The sequence below is a fragment of the Kryptolebias marmoratus genome, linkage group LG18, assembly GCF_001649575.2.
Source record: "Kryptolebias marmoratus isolate JLee-2015 linkage group LG18, ASM164957v2, whole genome shotgun sequence".
Classification (NCBI taxonomy): domain Eukaryota; kingdom Metazoa; phylum Chordata; class Actinopteri; order Cyprinodontiformes; family Rivulidae; genus Kryptolebias; species Kryptolebias marmoratus.
In genome coordinates this window covers 10,986,947-11,011,396 of record NC_051447.1, presented here as the reverse complement: position 1 = coordinate 11,011,396, position 24,450 = coordinate 10,986,947, and the positions used below count along the sequence as shown (strand labels likewise).

Genomic DNA, 24,450 nt, shown 5'->3' with positions numbered 1-24,450 from the left:
GGGGGGGGGTACCTCGGACAGAGAGCAGATAAGATTTGGTTCCACACCCGCACCGGTGGAGCTGCGGAGGGGACGCTGTGGATCCGGAGCGCCTCTTCGTCCCCGTTTGTTGTGACTCGTGTCTCCAGCAGGAACGGGAGGACGCGCGCGCGCACAGCCATGGATTACCCCTTCTGTGTTCTGCTTGTGTTAAGCCTCTCGTCTGTCTCGACAGGACTCTTCCCATCAGCTCTCGTGTGAGTACAGCCTCAGAGCAGCCTGTTGAGAAATGAGCGCGTGCCTCATAGATGTTTGATTCCTTTTAGTGTTAAGCTGGATGGGGGGGATCTGCGCTCAGATGCTGTCAGATGCAACCCTGACTTTCTGAAACATGATCTTGAAAGCTTTTTATTCTCAGCCTGCAGCTCTGTCACATGAGCCAAACTGCCAACAGACCGAGTTAACTTTCTCCCCACCACACCTCAGAGGGGAACATTTCCTCCGATTTTCTTCTAATTCCTTGTTTTGAAACTGGAAGACAATTTGAACAGACACGACTCTGATTAGAGAGGTCTCTCGGTTAAATTTCAAGCTGATCTGGCAGGCAATAATGTGTTTGTTTGTGCATGTGTCTGTTAGCAGAATATCTCATGAACCAGTGGGCGGATTTTAATGAAACTTTCAGGCAATGTTTATTGGATGTACCTCTACAACTTATTAACTTTTGGAGCCAACTCCATCCAAGATGGATGTCACAACCAACTGACCCTAAAAAACACAAAAATGGCGATAATTTAATGAAGTTTACAGATACTGAGCTATAATTTGGTGTGTTTATACCTGAGAGTCATTCACAACATGTACTTATTATGCAAAATCTTTGCTTAAAACATTAGCATTAATTGCTGGAGTCAGCCTTGTCTGTTAGCAAAATATCTCATGAACTACAGGACAGATCGTCATGAAATTTTCAGGAAGTACTCATTGGATGTACATCTACAACTGATTAACTTGGAGTGTCAATCCAATTCAAGAGGGCCTCCACAGCTAATTGACATTAGCCAACACAAAAATAGCTGTGAGTCAGTCAGTGTTACAAATATAGAGCAGAAATTTAGTGTGGTAGTAGCTGAGAGTTATCCCTGAACACATACTCCCAGGAGCTAACAAATCTTGCAAACTATAATTTACAAGTTTTGACCAAATCAGCCAAAAGTCTGTCATTTCTCAACATAAAATGATCTTGGTCTAAAACTCTCAGTGGGCGATCTGCTAAGCCTTTAATTTCTTATTTTGTCTCATAGATGATCAATAATCAGTGTTTTCAATTTTTCCCACCATTTTATTTGCAGGAAAGCTGAAGTTTTAGGTGATAATCTGCTTGCTCCATAGAATTATGAACTCTTAGAGATCCCCTCTGTCTAAATCTGACTCCTGTCCTCTGTTACGTCTAAACCATCCATCGAGCGTGAGGATTAAAGGCACCTCGCTTCTGAATCAACAGGTTTTGAGATGTTCCTGCTGGTTCTGACAGAACCCTCGGACAGCAGGCTCTGGTTTTTCAGTCTGGTCCCAGAGAAGGTGGTGAGCTATCATGGCACTCAGCCTAATGACCAAGCACGATGATGTCAGACTAGCAGAGCGGCCTGCCCACTCCCTATATTTCATGGGCACTAAGTGAATTGATCTGTGGGCTGTGTACATGCAGCCGACGGGAAGCTCAAATCAGGAAAACGGATTTTATTTTTTATTTTTTAAAAACATTGAAACACTTTTCAGCTCCATACTTTTATTCTTCGTGTTCATTCTTTCCTCGTCTCTTTGCTAGCAGTCTCCTATCCAGCTCTTGGTGTCTTTTTTTTTTTTTTAATCTCTCTTTCTCGCTGTTGCCTGAAGGCAGCTGATGAACATCATCAAATCTAAAATGTGACATCTGGTGTCAGAATATTCTCCAGACCACTCAAAAAATGGGAAAGATAAAATAAATAAATAAAAAAACAGGACAGAGAAGATAAGGAGACCATAAAATACTAAACTGCTTAGCTGTTTTGATTTGGTTACAGATGTCCTTTTAACCAAATAAAATAACATCTGTGTTTTTGAGACATTTCCCCTCATTCAGCCACCCAGCCTGAGACTTCGATCTGGCTTTCACCCTCTGCTCCATTTTCTTTCACTTGCTTTTTTCCCCCCTAAGATAACTAGATTTCATGCTTAACCAGATAAAGGGTCACATTTCTTGTGTTTGTGGCCTCATCTCTGCTGATCAGTGGGCATACAGATCTTCAAACGAGGCAAAAAAGTCCAAAAACGACAACATACATGGATCTGGAGAACATGCTGATTTACTAATTTAAAGACCCTTCTCAAAATGGGAAACGTGAATGTTTTACATGCACATTGTACCGATCAGGTGGTGGTCACAAGATATTTTATCCAGCCAAAAACATGATTTTATTAAAGGAATGCATATCTTACGCCACCTTTCATGCCAGAGTTTTAGACATGACAGAAGCGGAGCTGTTTTGATTGAACCTGGAAAATAATAATACATGATCTCATACAACAGCACAACATTTTACAATCTTTTAGTGCTTGGAGTATGTGTTGGGAATCAGTCTGAGAAGTTTTTAACAAAGAGGTTACACATGACCTTGACCTTTGACCCATGAGGCGTCCAGCTGTGCAGTTTGACATTCCTGCATTACACTGTTGCAGAGTTGGAGCACAAGATCACCTGTGACCTTGACCTTTGACCCCGACAGTTGACCGGATCAGCACCAAAATTGGATCCCTTGTTCTTTGTAGTATATGTCCCGATTCCTGAAGATTTTATAAAAATCTGTTCATAAACTTTTGATTAATATTGTACACAGACAAACAAACACTACAGAAAACACAACCTCCTTGGTGGAGGCAACTGAGTTGTAGCAATTTGTTTTTTCTAAGGTCAGTTGTGTGTGGCAACCATGTTAAATGAATTTGAAATCTGTCAAGTGCTTCATGAGAAATTTTGCTAACAAACAACCCCTTGTGGGTGCACACAGACAGGAGCAAAAACATGCTTTTTTTGAGCAGCAGGTGGTAAAACACCAAATAAAACCACAGTATGTTATTATTAGGCTGGTTTTTGTAGAGAGAAATCATTATTAAAAACTGACTTTACTCTGCCATGCTGCAGCCACACTGTTAAATACTCGTGATATGAATGAAGTTAGTTGGCAGTTATAAAAATTTCTCATTTTTCACTTTGCTTTATGCAGTCCCAATGCAGGACTTGAACCAGAAAATGTGTCCACATCCTTAAAAAAAAAAAAAAAATCCTAGCTATAGTTTTATTGCTATTTTTACATCTTCACTTTTATTTTGGTAAATGTAAAAAGGCCCCGGGCATTGTGGTGTATGTTGTTTAGATTGAATCACAAAGTCTCGGACTCTTTGAGAAGACTTGAATGGATTAACAACGTTTCATCAAACAGGAAAAAAAAAAAAAGACGGGAAAACTTTTAACTTAAGCTTGCTTCACCTCTTGTTGAATCGAAGCGAACGGTGCAGAGATTTGCAGGAGGAATCAAATGGAACGAGCGGCAGATGAACGCCATTGTCTCGGCGCTGTTCGGGGATTTCCTCGGCTGTGATTTGTGCCTCTTGGCCATGAGGGAGTTGGCGTAAGAGCGTATATTTCAGGAGGCATCGAGCAGCTGACAGCTTAAACAGTATCACACGCAGGGCTGTAAAATCTGCCGATAACGTTTGCTCTTTAATCTGGCTTTGTTTTCATTCGCTCTCTCCTTTCACAGTTTGTCTTTTCACTTCTTCTTTCTCACGTGTTTCCCTCCTTTTTTTTTTCTTTCTCTCTCATTCACACAAACTCCTTCTCTCTGTTTCTCATCCATTCGCTCCCCCTCCAACCCATTCTCAGTCCTGGCTATATTTAGGCAGGCCTCTCTTTTAGGGGAAGGGGCGCTGGTTGGAGGGGGAAGGCTTACAGAGTGTACAGTGGCAGAGGAAGTCAACTTTGTGCCCATATGTGCCCTGAGTGTTGTCTCAGAGTCTGCGTTAAGTTTCCCACCAGTAGCGTACGCACACTCAGTTACACACGGCCATGTAAGTTTGTAGGAAATTGTTACTCCAACACGGCCTCATTTTCTTACGGATCTTTTGCCACATGAAAATTCCCAAGAATTTTCCATTACACTGTTTCCCTGGCAACCTTTGGAATAGCTAACAGCTGTTTTAAATGGGAGCTGTTTGGTACAGGAAGCAGATGTACACTGAGATATAACACTGTGTGTGTGTGTGATGCAATGTTACTCATCAGTTGTTTGGAAGCTTAATTATTTATACATTTTTTTTTGTTGTTGTTACTAATATGTAGGACATTATAGAGAATGAGTTGCTGATATAATTAAAGTAATTAATATTGCATGAGACTCAGGGTTTTATTCAGGAGTGAGGGAAGAATTTAGATTGACAGACCGATCGGCGCGGCTTCCGTAGCATTGTGTACTTTGTACCAGTCTGAGGTGAAGATGGAGCTGAGCTGCAGGATCAAACTCTGTTTACTGGTCGATCTACGTTCCTACCCTCATCTATGATCATGAACTTTGGGTGGTGACTGAAAGAACGAGAACTGAGTTTTCTCTGCAGGGTAGCTGGGCTCTCCCTTAGAGACGGGGTGAGAAGTTCGGTTGTCAGGGAGGGACTCCGATTAGAGTCGCTGCTCCTCCACGTCGAGAGGAGCCAGTTGAGGTGGTTTGGGCATCTGGTGAGGATGCCCCCTAGATGCCTCCCTAGGGGTTCTAGGCATGTCCAACTAGGAGGAGTCCCCGGGGAAGAGACAGGACATTCCGGAGAGACTGTCTCTCAGCTGGCCTGGGAACGCCTTGGAACCCTCCTGGAAGAGGTGGCTGCAGAGAGAGATGTCTGGGCTTCCCTACTCAAACTGCTGCCTCCACAAGCCGACTCCAGAACAAGCAGCAGATAATAGATGGGTGGATGGATGGCTTTCTGATTTAGTTGGTGGGCTTTTTAAAAAAATATTTTATTTATCCATTTTGGTTGTTTTTTTTCTAATTTTATATCAATATATTTATTGTTTTGCGCCTCTGGTCCGCTGCAGTGACATAATGACAAGACGACAATTTTGACAATTTTGCAGAAAATTACTGCAGCAAAGAGGATGACCTTTGGTAAAATCCTAACCCTTGAAATATATGTGTGGGGGGTTGCTGTAAAGTGCACATCCTAATTATATCAAGAGGTTCAAGTGCAGAATATGTCTCTGGTGAAGCACCACAGGCCCCTCTGATGTGTTTGTATGTTGAAAGAGGGCCACAAAGTGAAGCCAGGGATGGCTTCCTTTTGAGCTGCCTAATGGAGTTTTATTGAGACACAAGGGCTGTTATTGACAGTGTTCAAGCCACACTGGACACTGTGATTTTGTGTAACTGGTCCTCAGTGCAGCGCTGATGGGAGACGGTCTGAGTAGGTGACTAGATTGATGATTGGACATATTGGCCAGTGGCTTTTCCCACCTTTATACTTGTATAGTACAAAAATACTGCCTGTCTGCAAATGAAGCTTTGCTGTATGCATGTATGAGTGGAGTGTTTGCTCAGGAAGCGTGAAGGTGACAGCGGGGACGAGGAGGTTTAGTCACTTGAGCCGAGTTCACAAAGGGCTTGGGGAAGAGACTATGATGGCTAGAAGGACTGATGAGCAATAAAAAGCAAAACAAATCGCTTTTCTTCCCAAGACTTATCTTTAAACAAATGATCACCCTTGTTTTCTGTTGGATTCCTTTTGTTTCATGTTGTTTGCTGCCTGGTTCCCCACTGGAGGTTTTTCTTTCTACTTTACACACATCTGGCCTTAGTTAGTAATTATTACAGCTTCCCGTTTGGCTTCAGCGTCTCCTCCTCCACTAGTTTACAGTAAATGTGGTGCCAGGTTTTTAGTTCCCCTGTTGTCAGATCCTCATCTCCTCTGTTTGGTTTTTGTCACACAACGGTCTCACTTTTTGGTTTGTGGATTTACTGCTTTTGTTTTCAGTTTATTTTATAAAGTCCCATTGTTGCGTGTCCACCTGCCTCCTGCATTTGGCTCTTATTTTGTTTATGCAGCTTCAAGTGTAAATCCTTGTAATTTCTTTAAAGTAAGCTTGGAGTCAAAAGCCTAATCCAAGTTTCTGTTGTTACTCTTTTCCTAAGATTTTAGGTAAGCCCTTGGCTCTTTTTTTCTTTTAAAGGTGGTAATTTAAATATCTTTACAACCCATCAAAAAGTTGAAGTTGTAGCGGATTCATTTTACCTGAACATTTTCAATGCCTTTTTGTCATTCTCAGTAGCTATAATCACTATATTGTGAGCCAAGAGGTGTCTTTTTTTGTAGTATTTGGTAAAGGCAACAATTATAAGGTGTTAAAGGTTCCAATATACAGTATATTTGAATTTATTTCAGCTCTGTGCATAACTTATAAAAGAGTTTAATCTCTGAGACATTTACTTGTTACTAAGTTTGGCTGAAAAAGTATAAAGTCCTAAACTTTGTTCTCAACAACCTATTATAAAGTTATTATTATTACTGTATTTATAGATTACACTACCCAAAGGTAGGATACCTTATAGGTTCTATAACATTCTACAATGTATTGTTTTTACAGAAATAATTGATCTAATACTGGTGATGCACAGATTTGCAGGTGTATAAATCTGACTTGATTCAGGTTTTCTCAAAATCCCTAAATTCACAGAGAGCTCATAAAAATTTCAAGTCATCTACAGCTATTACACAACTAATGCAAGTACTTGACAGAGTCCTGAAAAGATGACGGACAAAAGCTTCACTTAACCGCAGGGTTTTGGGTCAAGGAAAGGTAGTTGTTATAAAATGCTCTGATTGGCTCAAAGGAAAATGAACAGGAGAAGCAGAAACATTAATAATGTTGTTGCAAAGAGGATAGACATTTACAAAGCCTGCAATTATGGTGCAATTGACCTCAGTATAGGAAAGGGTATCGCTTTTCTCTTTTCTTTGTAGTGATATAAACAAGAAAGGTGGAGAGCAAGGGAAGCAGGTATTCATTTTGTTCTCTACTAATAATCAAAGTGGAAATGCAAGTTTGCACTGATATTGAAGTTAAAACAAAGACTTAACATGGGTTTAAACACAATGACGAAACAGCAAAATGGACCAGAAAGGGAATGTGAAAATTAAAATAATAGTAATAATAATAATAGTCGATTCTCAGTTAGTTGCATTACCTCAATCAAAGCTCTTATTTTCAATCCCCTGGTGGCTCATTTACTCAAACCAACATCCTCAAACATGCCTTTCCTTGTGTGTGTGTGTGTGTGTGTGTGCGCGCGCATCCTGTTCCCCATAATGATCTCAGCTGTTTTTTCTCTTTAAGAACAGATTAGAATCCCAGATTCCGACTATTAGAAGATGATTTAGGGTTTCCGTCTTGCAAAGCGGTTCTTACCAAATTGTGGTGAGATTGAAGGAGGAATGCTCCTTCAAGATGGTTTTAATTGTATTAAGAGATAAAATGTGACTCTGCAGACTAAGTTTAGAGTATGAAAGTAGTAGGATGTTTACACGGGGAGTGTGTGTTGTTCTGTTCATCCCTGGCTTCTTGGGCCTGTTCAAACATGAACACGTTAAGTCTGAGAAACGATGTGATCTTGACTTTTAAATCAAGTAATCAAGATGACTTTTAGCATCAGTTGAATTAATATTCTAGACTTTACACAGGATTGGATGGTTTAGAGAAGACAAACAATAAAAATGCCAATTGGCTAGTAATCTATGTAAACAAGAGTGCACTTAAAAACGCAAATGTCAGTCATGTTGGGGAGAAACCACCTGCCACCACCTGCATGGATAAACTTCTGCTTTTGATTATAAAAAACACTTGTTTTTGGATATTAATACAATGCCTTTCAGCTGAAATCAGAGCTGTTCAAGTCTGAAAATGTTTTCAGTACTTGAAGAATTCTAAATATTGGACTGCAGTTCAAAGGAGAAGACCCTTTGTTTTCTATAAAGAATGTAGGAATAAATTTGGAGCAAGTTCAAAGTATTCTGCAGAAAAACTAAGTCTAAGGCCAACTTCAGATCTGGTTCTTCGCAGAGTTTAAGAACAGGAGCACTTTGAAACAAAGTAACACGTGAGCTGAGTAGCTTTTTGAGATGTATTTAAAAAAAAATTCTAAATGCTTGTTTGCTTTTTGAAGACGAGTTAGGACAGTCTTCCAGCATAATCAAACATACTGACACAGTGTTAAAAGTATGTGTTGGGAAAGACAAAATTTGTTCTCTGCATCTTCTTTAAAAGTGATCATGTTTCATGGTGAAGCTTAGGCATTCCCCTTCTTAGATACAGGGCTAGGATTCCCAATACCATCATTCTAGACCAATAAAAATCGAGTTTTCAAACCGGCGCACTCGTAAACAAAACTAGCTTGTTGCCAGGTAATAAACTGCCAAATTACAATGAACTATATAACATTTTGAAGCTTTTAAGAAGGAGAAAATAATAACTTAATAGTGTAAAACCCCCATTGTGATTCATTTTGCCAGCACAGGTCTGTAGTAGTCTTGGCTACTACACTAAATCTTAACTCTGTGTAAAAGTGTGAGTTGTAGCCATTTTTGTGTTTTAAGGTCCATTGGCTGAAGCAGCCATCTTGACTCAAGTTGACTGTAAAAGGTAGTCAGTTGGTTGATGGTGTATTTTGGAAACAAACACATGAGTGCACACACACAAAAACACAAGCAAAAACTTTGTCGTCCACTTTTGCCTTTCAGAAGTGGGTTAGGATAAAAACAATAAGGCTTGTTTATGTATAGATTTGTCACTAATTTCTATACCAAAAGTTGGTGCTTTCATTGTCTTGTCATGTTGTGTAGCCCATTATTGATCTTTCAAATACAGTATATGCAGACTTTGAAGTACATTAGTAGCTTCTTCAAACTGTTGCACCTGTTCTGGTGACCTTTGACCCCTGGGCAACCCCTTGAGAGACCCAGCACTCTGGTTACTGACAGATTTTGACAAGCGTGGACTCACCCACACCCGGCAGCTGGTGTAACAGAGTCATTAAAGTGGAGTGAGATCAGCCACTGTACTCAACGCTACAAGCATCGGACACAAATGAGGACAAACTTTCTCCGTTCAACAAATAGGCTCATTTCATCCCAGGGATTGCTCAGATTGTCTGACTTGTGCAATGGGCTTTTCACAAAGATGTGATATGTTTAGCAAATTTTTCTGTTTTGGCTAACGTCTCATTTATTATCGCACCATTTAACTCACCGGCGTGTTATTGTTTGAGCTGATAATGTGGAAAGAACCAGATGAAATTATGTCATTCATTTTGAGTTTGAGCCCCTCATGTTATCCAACCTGTTTGTCTAAACTCCAACCAAGTGTCTCCAACTCTCTGTAGTCGATGAACCTGAGATGATCTGTTCTGTTCCAGACTGAGTCACATTTCACGATTGTAAACAATGTGCAAAAATAATGCAGGTGTTAGACCTTCTTATTACATGATTATATCAATCTAATGAGCTGCAAATGATCTCCATTGTAATTAGTTTTCTTGGAAGATAACCAAGATAAGCAATCCTATCGTCATTCAAATGAAAGTAAGCAGAGGTTTTTAGAAGCAGACATGATGTAATGAACGCTGTAGTGGTCTCCTGGTGTGGGGATCGTTCTGCAGCTGCAGTCAGCAGATCAAAATAAACAAATGCCTTTGATAACTGGGAGTGCCGGTCGACCTTTAATACATTGCAAACAAATTCTGTTGTCATTGGCGACAAAGGAAAAGTAAGACTTGCAAGGTGTATTGAAGCAATATGTTCATTTGATGAAAATGTGTTGATACTAGCATAAATTACATTAAAATTCTCAGTCTTGGTTTTTTGAAGTAGGCTTTCTGGGTTGTTTCTATATGGATAGACATTTCTAGAAATGATGCTGTTTACAAGGACAGTTTTACAAATGACAGATAAAGAGCTTTGGAAGAACAGTTGCTGTGTGGACAAGACCCTGAGCTCTCTGGTTTGTTCCCATAGACCAAAAACTTGCATGTTAGGTTAATTGCCACCTCTAAATTGTCTCTAGGTTTGAATGAAAGCATGAATTGTTGGTTGTCTTCGTGTCCCTGTGATGGACTTGCATCCTGTCCAGGGTGTACCCCGCCTGTCACACGATGACTGCTGGAGATGGGCACCAGCCCTTCCCCCCCCACAACCCTGCACAGAAAAGCGGGTAAAGAAAATAGATGGATTTTTATCAGTGAGCATTGTTTCAGTTGCAACTCTCCAAATTCCATTGTGTATATATTATGTACAGTGACAATAAAAGCATTCCAAATTTACATGGTAAAATTGCAAAACCCACCTAAATATACATTAGTTTTGGATTGTCATTTTAATTTTTTTAGATTGGACATCTTTTAAATCCTATAAACATGTAGCATGTGGGATTTTTGTTAAATAGTTTTAACTAATTTCAAGAAAGTAGTATTTATATATTGTCGATCTGCCACAGAAAATCTTGCTTTTTAGAAAAAATAGATCTTGCAATTTAGTTTTTCACAAGAACTTGGCAAGAATGGAAAGACAAGTTGGACATGAACTGTAATACTAACAGTTTTTTGTTCAAAGTTTCTTAATTAAATGCCACATTTAGTTTTGGATCAGAGTCACTGGAGAGTTTGACTGCATTTCTGCTGGAAGTGGGGCTCCTCTGAGTTCTTATGCTCGACTTTTTATTGGCTTCTAAGCAAACTGTGCCCACAGCAATGCTGTTTGGCTTTGCAACTATATGTTAATTGATTATGGCAACATAGTTAAATGTTAGACACGCCTCCTAAAAAGTAGTCTGTGCCAACAAACCATGAAATTAGCAGTGGGCACAGAAGGTGAGAATCCACATAAATTATAGCTGGAAACTACAATAAATTCTACTTTTATCCATCAGTTTTCTAAGTGAGTCAAATGGAAGAATTAGAATTAATCAAATTGATTGTGGTCCTCTCATATGAAAATGGCTGGTAAGGTTTCAGCCATTTGATTGTAAAAATGTAATTTTATGACTTTAGAAAAAACTATGGGGTGTAGCATTTAAGTAGCTCAATGACTATCCAAATTGGGTAAAGTTAAAAGTAAAACATGAACACACAACTCTTGAGAAGTGGGTAGTTTGAGTAAATCACACATATGATTGACACTGATATTACTCATTTTCTTTTGGGCCTAAAGTATTTAATTTGGTCTCTGCTCAAATTAAGCTAAATGGCAAACAGGTTCTGGTAAAGTTTCAAATATTTGCTTTTGAATACAACAACAACAAAAAAAGTCAAAGACCTGACAGGATCTGGTTCCAGAGCTGCAGTAGACACTGTTACTCACTGTAATAAGTGAACTGAAATTTAGTGGTTTGTACTTTTTAATTTGACTACAACACAAAATTAATTCCTAAGTTCTGCATAGTGTTTCTCTCTCACTGGTGTAAATATCTCACCATCTTGGTTTCTGAGATGCAACAAAATCAAAAACCCCTCAAACCAAATTATTTACGAAGAATGATCAGCCTTAGAAGATGTACCAGGGCAGTCTACATCACAGTGTTTAACACTGACCTTATTCTATGTCCTGGATTGGGTAAGAAAATGAGGAAAGCAACAGCTGGAATAGAAAACAGAAGATGTTGAGCAGAAAACATGGGTTTGAACAACTGTCTGTCTTAAAGAAAACAGTTTGCTTCATAAGTGGGTGATATTAATGACTCAGTGAGACAAGTGTGAGAGAAAAGAGGCCTCCAGTGCCAGCAGGTCTCACACTTGGCTGAGTTTCACATGGTTTTCTCTCAATTCTATCCCTGGGGGTCTACAGCCACTGTAGCCAAGTGGCTCTACATGGCTCACCCGCCATTTTAGATGTTTCCTTCCTTTCCCTCATCCCCCCCCACCCCTTTCTAATTTCCCCAAGGAGCAGGGCAGAGAGAGTAAAGGGGGTCGTAAGAGGCAATAAAAGTCATACGATCTAATTTTTCCATCTACTGCTCCAAGTTTCTGTTGTATATATGTTTGTTTTTACACATTTCTTTGTTTAACAACCTTTTCAGACTGCATCTATTGGCTATTTTTTCCATTCTCTCTTCCCGCTTATTTTATTCCCTTAACAGGAAGTTACACATCCTGGTGATGTGCAGCAAATGTGTCCTTCTTGCTGATAAGAAGAAGATGATTTTTTTCTGGTAGAGCCTTTTTAGCAGTTACCACACAGATTTTATTACCAATTTTAGAGTGAGTTACTAAGCTCAGAGATTTTACAGTATCTAGAATGAGCCATTAGCTCCAAGTTTTATTAGATTACTGTATAAACTGATTCATTCAACAGCTTCAGCGTACTGTAGGTGATCATAATTGCTTTAACTGGAGAAATTTTGTTTTTGTAAAATTTAGAGACAAATGTGCAAAAAAAATTGGGATTTAAAAACATATGTACTGTATACTCTGTATATACATGATCTGTTCTAAGGTGAAAGTAGCATGGAAAATCCATGAGGAAAAGAAGCTATATACTGTATCATATCTTGTATATGCTGTTTCAAATGTAGGCGTGCTAATTATAAGGTGGTTGTTGCAAAGTGTGGTTTTATCAAAAGTTTTAGTTGCAAAATCCATAATACACCCTGGTACATACCAGGCTGTAATATAAAGTGACTTGTTAACCTGTACTTAAAGGCTACATACAGGTACATGTCAGGGAAGTACTACGTGTATCCAGTACTTACTGGGCTGTATTATGTATTGCTACCAACTTTTCCTTCAGCCTCAACAGCAGTGGGTGCTCAGAGATTCACACTCAGACATCAGTTTAGTCTTGGAGAGTTGGATGATGGTGCATAAACTGAGGACTGGCAATGAAACAAAACTGAGAACTGCAACATAACTTTACAAGTTGATCTGCCACAGTAGCTGTGTTAAGTATCACGCATTACACTTCAATGTAGAATGAATGAATGAATGAATGAATGAATAATAGTTATAGAATGAATGATTATTGTTTTACAAATAAGACACAATGGGAAAAGTGGATAAATAATTAACTCTTTTATCGGTGTTGCATACTTAATAGCTTTCCCATCAGACACCTGTTGTTATGCTTCACTTTTCCTGCTTAAAGGCAACTGGACTCATTGGAAAATTTACCTGCATAATAAACTCAATATGCACCCCGCAGCTTAGTGAACCTTATTTTAACTCTGAAGTTCCATTCAGGCTGACATGAGCTCTGAAATCTAAACCCACCTACATCTTTTTTAGAGACCACCGTTGGCACCGCTCAGTGTGGGTTTACAGTATGTGACTGTACTGCAGAAGTTAAGGCAATGTGCTGACATTAAGATGTGCTGTTCATCTTATATCTGCTCTCGGCTACGAGCAGCTGTCCCTAGGAGGGCTAAATATAATGTGGCTGCTATGCCACACATTTCTAGTGCTCACTTTACACTTTATTTTTTTATTTTTTAAATCAGGAGACAGTCTGTGTTCATATATCAAAAAATGTCTGAGCTGTGTGAAAAGTAGTGGCTAGGAGGGGAAGTATGGTGAAACAGGACTTTCGGGAGGATAAATTTTCTGTAAATAACATTTTACTCTGTAAGAGTGGCAGCTGAACAGGAGGGTTATAAATGCATTGTGGGTGCATCTGTTTACCTGTGGGGATTGCTTTTGCTGAAGAATAACCAAGTCAGCCCCTTATAAAAGTCCATAAAAATACAGAAAATGGCTTATAAAAACTAATTTAAAAAGCTGGCGAGAGAGTTAAAAACTTAAAGGCCTGCAAGGTAAACGTTGCAACTAATACTTGAATGTTTTTGGGTTAGTGACCATGTAATTGGCTGACAAATTTTAACCAGACTGTAACTTTTAGTTAAAAAAACAAAAACAAACAAACAAAAAATAAAAAAACAGGTTTTTGACATGTCTGTACGAAATACAAAGTAAGAAAATAAAGATGCAAGTAGCAGCTCACTCTATATGTATTTGCCATTTAATTTTGGGAAATAAATAATAAATGCAAAATTGTCAGGTTGGTGGTTTGAAACAAACTGCTGACACGTAGGCAGAAGAGCTAATTGAAACAAAGTTGAACAATATACAGCAAACAAAATACAAAAGCTAATTCACAGAGGGAGCTCTGCAGACATGGAACAATGTTTGTAGATAAACCGGGAGTACAAGTATGCAGGGAGAAGCAATTACTGAGTGGGTGCAGGTCAGGGTAATTAGAAAATACGGAACAGGCGAGTAATGAGGTACCAAAGTGTTTAGAATTCTCTTAGTTCTGTTTTAAGCATGTTTGCAGATTAATTTTAATAGAATGTTTCAGTCTTGTTTGTGTTATTGCTTAATTGTTTTTAGTTTATTAGCTGTGTCTTCTGTTATCAGTTTATCCTGTCAGTTAGGTTCCTTCGTAGCCATTGTTTGTCTCTGTTCTGTCACTGCTTTGTGTCTCACACCTGCTGGTCATCTACAGTCAGACATTCAGTTCATGTACAGTCTGAGATTCTTGTTCATGCCTACTCTGTTCCTGGTTCTGCTCCTGGTCCCCTCCAAGTTAAAGATTTTGTTTTCTTATTGGTTAATCAGTCTATTGACTGATGACCTTCCAGCAGCTGCCTGTTGTCTGCATGCTTGGGTCCTTCCCACTACAACTTTCACACTCCTGTTAAGTGTAGCAAAACTTGACATTATCCATATGTGGCAGCAATTAGTTTTAGCCAATTTTTAGTCCAGTTTAAACTCATTACTGTGACTATAAATTAAAAAAAAAAATGTATTTTTCAGTCTAAATTGTTTTGATGCAAAATAATTATAATTCATCTTTGTAAGTATTTCTCCAAATATAGTGAAATCTACTAGAACCTTTTTGTGACAAAGTGGTAAAATAGACATAATGCAGTTTTTGGGGGAACATTTTTTGCTTGTATACATTTGTACACTCTCAAACTAAACCTAATGTTAGACTTAATATGAATGCTTTATGAACTCTATTGGTTTTTAAAATCCTCCCAGTTGCATTGAAGGCATCCATTTGTTGTAGAACAGTTTTACAGTTTTTACAATATACATGATGTATGTTTTAACTAAAATAAGGCTATTTTTTGATGCGTTTGGACCAACGTCATCATGCAGCACACACAAGACGATAATGTGTGGCTTCAATATGTAAACGGTACACGGTGATGGGTGTAGCTATGAATCTCATCGTCAGAAGTTATTTCAGTGCATTTCTAATTTCCAGTGTTCAGTAACTACGATTTAGATCTTTTTATGGGTTTAGATGATGCCACTAGTTGAGCCAATGTTTAAAATACAAGACTGATTCATTGATTTTGATTCAAACAAGGCTGTTTCAGATATGTCTACAAGTTACACAAAACAAAATCTTAAACCTTTTCATGCATCTCTGGCTCCCTTTCTGTATTATTACTGATGATAAAACGCATTAACCAGCGACTTGACCCTGAGGACACAACATTCTCCAAATAAACACGAATAGCTCTTGCTTTAATGCATGGCTAATGTGAATGTGAGCAATGTACAGTATTCACTTGGCTAAACATTAATATTTCACGCTTCCTGTCTCTAAGTCTAAACGGATATTTTAGCAAGTTGGTGTTGTTTAGCAATCAAATATTGAAATGTTCCTCTGGATGAGATAAAAGCAGCATAACGTGGCAAACACAAGCTTTATTGCCTGATGAATGATTGGTTCTTATTCATGTCTCTCTGTGTTTGCAGAATAAAAGACTGGGTGAACCAGATTCAAAACGATTTGATCACATTAACAGACTCAGCCAGCAGCCTGGAGAGACTGAAACAGGTAAGTGGTTTCCAGTTCCTAGCCTGGTTTACAGCAAACAGGGAGAAAGTTGGGCTAACACACCATTTTTATTTTATTCTTAATATGACCGCTGCTGAAAAGCCAAAGCAGACAATATTGTTTGTTTGCATGTCCGTTCCCAAGACATCTCATGAACCAGTGAACAGATTTTATTGAAACTTTCAGGAAATTATCTTTTGATATTCCTCTACAACTAATTACTTTTGGAGCCAGTTCAAGATCGCCACTGCAGCTAGTTCCATTAGCTATTAGCTATTAAATTGGTGTTGATCACACACAAAAGGCTATTATCAGTTGTACAGATATTGATCTAAAATTTGATATGGTAGTAGCTGAGTGGTTCACAACATACACTGAGCGTATATTCTAATATTTGACCAAAATGGCTTAACTGTGTCATTTCTCAACATAAAATGTTTTTAGTTTTTAACTCTGGAATGAAGGGCAATGTGCATTCCTTCAAAGAATGCAATAAATTAAAAAATAAAAATGCAAATCCATTAGGCAAACTCAGTAGTCACAAGTGTGTGTGTTCCTAAACTTGCTTCTCAAATTAAGTCTTTGCACAACTATGGCTGTCACAACACATCGCAAGTCTATATATAGTAGCTGTTTTTAATTAGACATAGTGCTGCATCGTTTCAGTCTGCTGGCAAAATGTACACACTCCGATTAAAGTCTGCATCATAATTTAACACTGATGGCTGTGGTCTGCGGGGACACACACTCTCACACACTTGCATTTAAGCTCACATTTGACAAAGTGCATAAAGCTTTTTAGATCTGTAATGATTGTCAGGATGCATTTGGCTTTTAGAAAAAGCCTCTGAGAAGAAAATCAATGGGCTTCAAAGCAACCCTGAATTCAGTCTTTAAACAGAACAATGTACAGAGTTTAGGACTTTCAGTCACACACACCTTTGTATAGACAAAAGCAACAACTCACAGTAAACCATAGTCAAATTTTTAATAAAACTCACCAACTAAAATCAGAAAATAACTAAAACTTTAAAATAAACTGTAAAGGTTTGTAACAACAAGATGCAAATCTAAAATTTACTATTATTACTTGTTTAGTATGACTAAGGTAAACTTGATCAGACTGCAGGAGCATAGAGACAAACAGATGTGTGGGCCTCAGTTCTGAGAGTTTGAATGTCGGACAGTAAAATCCCTGGAGGCTGCTAAATAATTGGCCGTGTGGCGTTTGTGTGTCTTATTCCTGTTGCTGGAACATATTCTGTCTCAGAGTGAATAGTCTGTGTTACATAACCTGACAGTCCAGTTTATTCAGTGGATGTGCAGTAAGGTCTGAAGAGAGCAGAAGAATCTTATATTAAAAGGAGTTTTTTTATTTTTTTTTTATTTTTTACTTTGTTTAGCTGTGAAATGATCTAAAGAACTGGATGGGTTTTTTTAATCATTATTGGAAGCTACTGAAAAGCTGGTATTTAAGTTTTAAAATTGAAGCTCTAGCATTCCTTGAACAAATGCAGATTGGCCGCTGCCTTCCATGCCGCAGCTTTAGACAAAGATTATATTATGACAGAGTTGATGACAGACTTGTAGCTGTTTTGGTTGCATCTTAAAAATAACTTTAAGCAACCTCCAGCTGAAACCATGTGATGTGAATAACCGTTAGCTACTACCACATCAAATTGTAGCTTAAGAATTGTAAAACTGACTGAGTTAGAACTTTTTATGTATTGGCTAATGTCGATTAGCTGTGGCAGTTATTTTGAATTGGATTGGCTCGAAAAGTTAATCAGCTGTAGATGTTCATCCATTGATTGCTTCTGAAGCTTTCATTTAGATCTGTCCAGTGGTTCATGAGATATTTTGCTAACAAACAGGGTTGCCTCTAACATGCAATGCTAAAGTTTTAGGCACAGTAGTGGTTGGAAAATGTGTTGTGAATAATTTTCAGCTATTACCACACCAAATATTTGCACTATATCAGTAAAATATTTGATTTATAGTCATTTATCTGTTTTTAAGGCCTGTTGGCTGTAGCAGACATCTTAAATTTCCTTAAAGTGTGATTAAAATCCATCCAGGCAGACAGGGTTGACTCTACATAGTTAATGGCAGAATTTTGAATGAAGATTGTGTGTAATTTGTGAACACTCAAACTATGTGTTGGGAATCTCAGCTACTAACATACCAACCTTTACCTCAATATCTGTAAAAATGACTGAGTTTTCACAATTTTAGTCTGGACTAAAACATCAAAACAATATTGCCTGCCCATTGCCTTGTATCATGCTATGCTAATCGTCATTTTAAGCCTTTAATCAATGCTGATGTCTTTTTACTTTATTTTTGATCTTTTTAGAATAGCATAAGAAGATGGTCTTAACTGACCTGAGCTCTTCTCTTGTGATTGTGTTTTTAGATATACCATAAACACAAAACACACTTCAGCGTTGAGTCCAACAATGCCAGAGAGCTGGTGGCAACAGCTGCTGGGAACATAGAAAAACTGCTGGTAAACCGCTCTCAGGCCCTGAAGGTGAGTGTGATCTTAGTCTTTCTAACATGCTTTAATTGTGCTTCATCCCTTTGTTTTTACATATCCACACTCAGTTTTGGTCACTGTGACCTGTAAAGTTAGTGTTTTTATGGTACTGAATGTCTGTTCATTTATTAAATGAATGAAATATTTGATTATCATGCTTGATGAATTGATAAAATTAGTATGGAGTGTTAAAGTTCTTAAAGATTTCTATTTTGGATTTTCATTGTCCTTTTTCATGTGATTTGGAGGCCAACACTTCAACAACTGTTAGTCTGAAATGAGCTCAACTCTATTTTAACTCCAACTTTGATCTCTTTGACTTTCTGTATGTCCCCACCAAGGACCTAAAACAGATCACCTTTCTTAACCCGCTGCTGTGCAGGATGAGCATTACCTGCTGAGCATCAACCTGTCGGCATCATTTTAATTCTTGCTCATTTGTGCTTCGGCCACAAATGGCAGCGAGCGACCTTTCGCTGCTCCAGAGTTCTACGGTGTCTTGGAAACCAAACGGGGATCTCGGCATGCTCCTGGTCCGACTCGAGGGGCCAGAAACATCCAATTAAAACCTGACAGCCTGTTGCTGTAGTTGGTCCCATTGATTGCTTCATCAGTCCAGGCAGGGGATGAGGGACATTTAGTTTTTGGTGTTGTGTTACACCTTGGGAGGCGAACGCAACAGGTTGGTGAACTGATGGCTGTTAATGCATTTTATCACCACCATCTGTTGTGCATTTTACCTGTTAATTACTGATTGTACTTTGAAAATGAAAACTAAATATACAGTAGAAAGTATTTTTTTCTGTAATCAATGGTACTATTCTCTTCAAATACATTAATCCCTGCATTTAGAAATAGATGGTACCTATGTTTCAAATAACCCCCACTTCTTCCTTTTTTCTATTGGCTTCTCATTGTTTAGTCTTTGTTCCTTTCAGAGAGGCTGAGTACTCCACATATATTGATCATGTAAGAGAACATAACCCTCTGTCTGAGAGACAAAAACTGAATCAGCTGATGTGCATTAGACAGATGTTGTGTATGAATGGGTGAACGTGTCCCTCGAGTCGGCCCACAGATAAGAGGGCTGCTGCAGACCACCTTCCATTAGGGTGTTGAGCTGCTTATGCACAGTTCAACAGGTTGTGCTTTGTTCTTGTTCAGTTATTCTCAGTTTTATTAGAAACTGAAGCACAATACAGTATTGGAAAAAAGAAAAAAACACACATAACACAAAAAACCCTAAAGGTTCCAAGCAAAATTTATTTACCCTTTTTATCCTATCCATGGTCCTTTTGACTGATTTCTCCATAAGATGCCCCATCTATGAAACATTAGGTTTTATGGACTGTAATATAAATGTTTGACAATATTGTGCTTTACCATTTTGTCACATTTGTTGAACAGTGCTCGAAAGAAATTATATGTTGATAATGTTGCTTCTGTTACAATGTTTTGCCCATACAATATGACAAATCAGATTATTCTCACGAACTTCCTTCCCTTCCTAAACTGGTACTTAGAGAAGTCTACCTGGTTGTGGGGAGTTACTTTGGGATCATATTTATCATGGCCAGCTGAAGGATATTCTCTTTGACTGTGGGGGGGTGTCTCAACACTTCATGTAGTAAATTACACCACTGTTGGGCGCAAAACTTTTTTTTTACTGTTAAAGTTTTTGCCTGTTTCTTTGCGTACATTTGTCTGTGTTACCAAAATGTCTCATGACGTGCTGGATACATTATTTTGAAATTAAAGTAATCAGTCAATGAGTGTAGATCTGAGTGATTAATAGTTGGAGTCAACCCAATTTAAGATGGCCACTAAAGCCAAGTGACCTTAGGAATCTTCATAAGATTATTTTAGTATAAAACTCTACCATGGAAGGAGGAGGGCAACATTCATTCCTTTGAGGAATGATAAGCCTGTAATTAATTTCAGTGTTGAACATCACCAATGTTTTCCCAGCAGTTATGGGTTTAAAAAAAAAAAAAAATATATATATATATATTTTTTTAAGTTTGAAATGTGTTGCACTTATAGTAAGTACACACAAATTTTCCATCCAACTAATTATTTTCACAAGTTGCAACTTTTGACAGAACTGATGCAGAATGGTGTATGTGGGTGTGTTTGTGTGTGTAGTTTTGCAAAAATTATCTATCCAATCTGACTTTAGTCTTTCTTCTTAAGTGATTACTGTTTAAAAATGCTTCTCAAAAAAATCCATTCATTTTATTGGAATTCTTCTTAAATGTGTATTTTTGGTAAAAAAAAAAAAAAAAAAAAAACTCATTTACATCAATCAGATTATCCTAATTACTGCAGACAAGCATGTTATAACATCTTATTGTGTTTCTACGGTTAAAAAGGAAAATTCTGACTTTGCTCAATTTGACTGAAACGATGAAACAACAAAAACATATTTTGCACATTTCCAGATAGTCAGAGGTACTCTGTTTTACACTTCCTGCATTCTGTCACTCCGTCCAGCCAGTTCTTGCAGATAGAAAATTATTTCATGTCTGGAACAAAATACTGAGAGATTTGGCTCAAATAACTTGTCAAAGCAGTGAGATTTTGTTCTGTATAATCGTTGACTTTGAAAAACAAACAAGCACTGATTGAATGTTTAACACAACACAACCACTTTTTGTAACTGTTTGGCATTATAAATGGGCTAAGTGTTAAAATCTTCTCTGCAAACACCTGTTATTTCTGTCTGTCCAGATGAAATACTGCAGTTTACATGACTACTGCCTTCACCAGCTGTAGGCTTCATTCTTTCTTGTGAGTGAATTTAGCAGAGAAATGCTCCGACTGGTGGCATACTTCTGTACAGTAGCTCAACTTCTCTCTTCTGGCCATGCTTTGGTGGTGTCTGTTTTTTCCATCTGTGTTCCCTGGACCATTGAGTGCATTTCAACGATTGTCAGCGAACACATTTCCATAAGAATCATGGCTGCTGTCATTAACGCCGCCGGGAACGCTTGGATTTACTGCCTGTCAATCTGTCACCTCAGTTTAATCAGGAGATTTGACGAGGCTTCTCCTCGATATGCAATCGCTCAGATGTTGGCAGCTGTGGCTAATCAAACAGTGAGATTTGACATAAGAGGGTCTGATCTTTCTTTTCTATTTTTTTTTCTCCTAATTTCAAGAATTAAGCCTAAAAAGGCTTTCTTTTAGTTCTGTATTAAGTGGTCAGGGTTCCTCAACTACAATAAATCACAAAGTAGGAACCACAGGTGCTTTTATTTGTACTGTTACACTCTCTCTCACACACACACAAACACAAACTAAAGATATATAAATGCAGGAGGTGAATTAAATTCAGTTTTTGGACTCAAGTGTTGCAGCTAAAACAACTCAAAATTAACCTCATTGATTTTATACCCAACAGTCCAAACTCCCCTCCGTGGCCAGCTTCACAGTTAGTTACCTTTCTTTCCCTTTTGAGCTTTTGCTCCTAATAAAAATCCTCTTTTATCTCTTGTCACACAAAATTTTATTCCTCCTGTTGTGTGTCTTCTCCTTTTCATCCCTTCCTCCAATCATATCCTTTTAACCAGATCGCCTGTGACATTTCTTAACTTATCTCATAACTTCACCCCGTCTTCCTGTCACTCTTTATTTCCATTTTGGCTTACCCTATGTTTCTTTTTTTTTTTTAAGTCCATATCTGTCTACTCGTTTCTTTTCATGTCTGAGTTGTCTTTTCTCCTGGCAGATCAAGCTTTTGCCGAGTCTGTTAATTACTTTAAAAATGCATTAAAGCATAGACTTCATTTACAGTAGCTGTGCAAAGATACAAAAACCAGCATTCAGAAAAATCTCTCAGAATGGAATTCTTTAACTCTGAGGAAAAACTGTAATCCTATCAGTCATAATGGTTTAACAGGGTTGATGCCAAGGTTTTAAGCAAAAAATCTTGTTCATTAGGTAGCACTCAGCATGTGTTGGTGAGAATGCTCAACTAAGATCACACTAAATTTTAGCTCATTATCTGTAAAACAGCAGAGTTAGCCATTTTTAACTCCTTAGGTCAATTGGCTGTAGCAGCCATCTTCAATTGCGTTAACTACAAAAGTTATTCAGTTGTCCATTTTATATCCAATGATTCAGTGTTTGAGGATATCAGTCTCTTTGGTATTTATTACAAGAAATAGAAAATATGCATATAACAGGTTACTTGGTAAAAATCTACTTCAAAACAATAGAAGCCAAACATTAACACTAAAAGCCGATCTGCACCTGAACTTTTGTTTGTCCCTTCAGGGCTACTGTGTGATTAAAACACATCAGTTCAGGTTTTTCTCATGTTGTTACTGGTGGTTGATCTGAAATGGGATTGGATGAAAACCTAATTGCCCTTTTAGATATTCCTAAACATTTGGCGTATTTTATAAGAAAAATGTTTTTAGAAAAGGTGAAAGGCAGGCAATGCCTTTCAACATACATTGCAACTAATTAACTTCTGGAATCAACTTAATTCAAGATGGCCTCCACAGCCAGCTGACCTTAAACATCAAAATGGCTTCAACTCAATCAATCTTACAGATATTGAGCTAAACTTTTGTGTGGTGGTGGTAGATGGATATCCCAATTTTATGCTTTGAGTGCTAACAGATCGCATTAAATTGTGACATTTAAGGAGACCTGTCTGATGTACAAGATCACAAGTTTATTCTTCTCCGTGTGCTCCTTGCAGAAGCTGAGAAATGTGTTTGCTTTTTGAATAACAGAGCCTCAAATTTTAAAAACCTTACATTTATACACCCTTTTTCTGTTTCCTCATGTCCCTGCTCCTCTGTGTATGACCTGTGACTGGATTGTTGCATACATCATCCACAGCAGCAGAATAGATATGATGAATAGTGAAGGAAGTCGCACATCAGAGTGCACAAACAGACACCCTCAGTCTGTAATTTCATTACAATTACACAGACTTTGTTTTCGTTGTTATTTTTTTTTTATTTTACATTGACAACAAACAACCCCCTCCTGATTTCTGGTTCACCTCCAACTCGTCCGGCTCTGTTCTCATCAATTATTGAACGGTTCCTCTTAACCACTTGTCTTTGATGGAGCCTGTGGTAATGCCTCCCGGTGGAATAGGTCTTCCCACAGTGACACCGGGAGAGATCTCCATGTCAGTTTATTTATTATTCAAAGGAAGGATGTTTACAGTGGTTACAAAAAAAGAAAAATGTCCCAATGTATGTCTCTAAAACCCAAGAATGAGGAAGAGGCTCATTTTGTTGCTGAAGTTCCATTTTCTTCAACAGGTGTTTGGATTGTGACGGCTTTTAACCAGATAAAAAAAAAAATTATTAATACCAAAATCGACTTATTCTGATAGCTTGTTCTCTGCACATCAACAGAGCAGAATGTTTTTTCTCATGTGGTGTACCAAAGCTGTTTTGTGATTGGCCAGAAATTTGAATTGGACGTGGTTAAAGTGGATAAATGCACATGTTCACTTTTTGTTTCCACTGGCACAGAAGTTTGTACAATGGGTAGTTTGGAACAGCTGGCCAAGGTGGTGAGGAAGTACAAAAATCTGTGTGAATAATGGGAATGCTGACTCAGCAATCACACTATTATTACATTAGCTGATGTAGTCAGTGTTAAGTAATGATGTAAAAAAGGAGAGAAAAGCAGACTGACGTGTTACCACAAGAAAAGGATTCCTTTGTTTTTGTCTCCTTAAGGAACTCTTTCTGATGCTTCACCTAAAGGCATGCTTGTTGACAGATGCTCTGGCTTCAGTGTACAGAGAAACCCAAACCCTCTCCCTAAAACAAGTTGTGCACAAAAGAGAGGAAGTGGTAGAACCAAAGCGCAGACAGCTCAAAACTCTATTTGAATATTGATCCGTGAGGGTTATTTCCAGCCCGAGTTGCATTAGCAGTTTGGCAACAGACTCAAAAAAGGCTTTGGCTGCCTATCAGAGTCTGAACCGTGATTGGTATCCCTTTTTGGAAACAAAAAAATAAACAGTTGTTTTTCAGCATTGG

General features: G+C 38.2%; 1 protein-coding gene across 4 annotated transcripts in view; it reads left to right on the top strand.

Moving 5' to 3' along the window:
* Nucleotides 1-27: 27 nt before the first annotated feature.
* Nucleotides 28-24,450, top strand: part of cacna2d1a (calcium channel, voltage-dependent, alpha 2/delta subunit 1a) — a 91,950-nt gene continuing 67,527 nt past the window's right edge. For all 4 annotated transcript variants that reach the window (XM_017414830.3, XM_037981369.1, XM_017414829.3 and 1 more), the window contains exons 1-3: nucleotides 28-236; nucleotides 15,810-15,891; nucleotides 18,308-18,424. In XM_017414830.3, coding sequence (XP_017270319.1) covers nucleotides 160-236; nucleotides 15,810-15,891; nucleotides 18,308-18,424 — 276 coding nt within the window. In that variant the 5' untranslated portion in view covers nucleotides 28-159. The remainder of the gene's footprint in view (nucleotides 237-15,809; nucleotides 15,892-18,307; nucleotides 18,425-24,450) is intronic.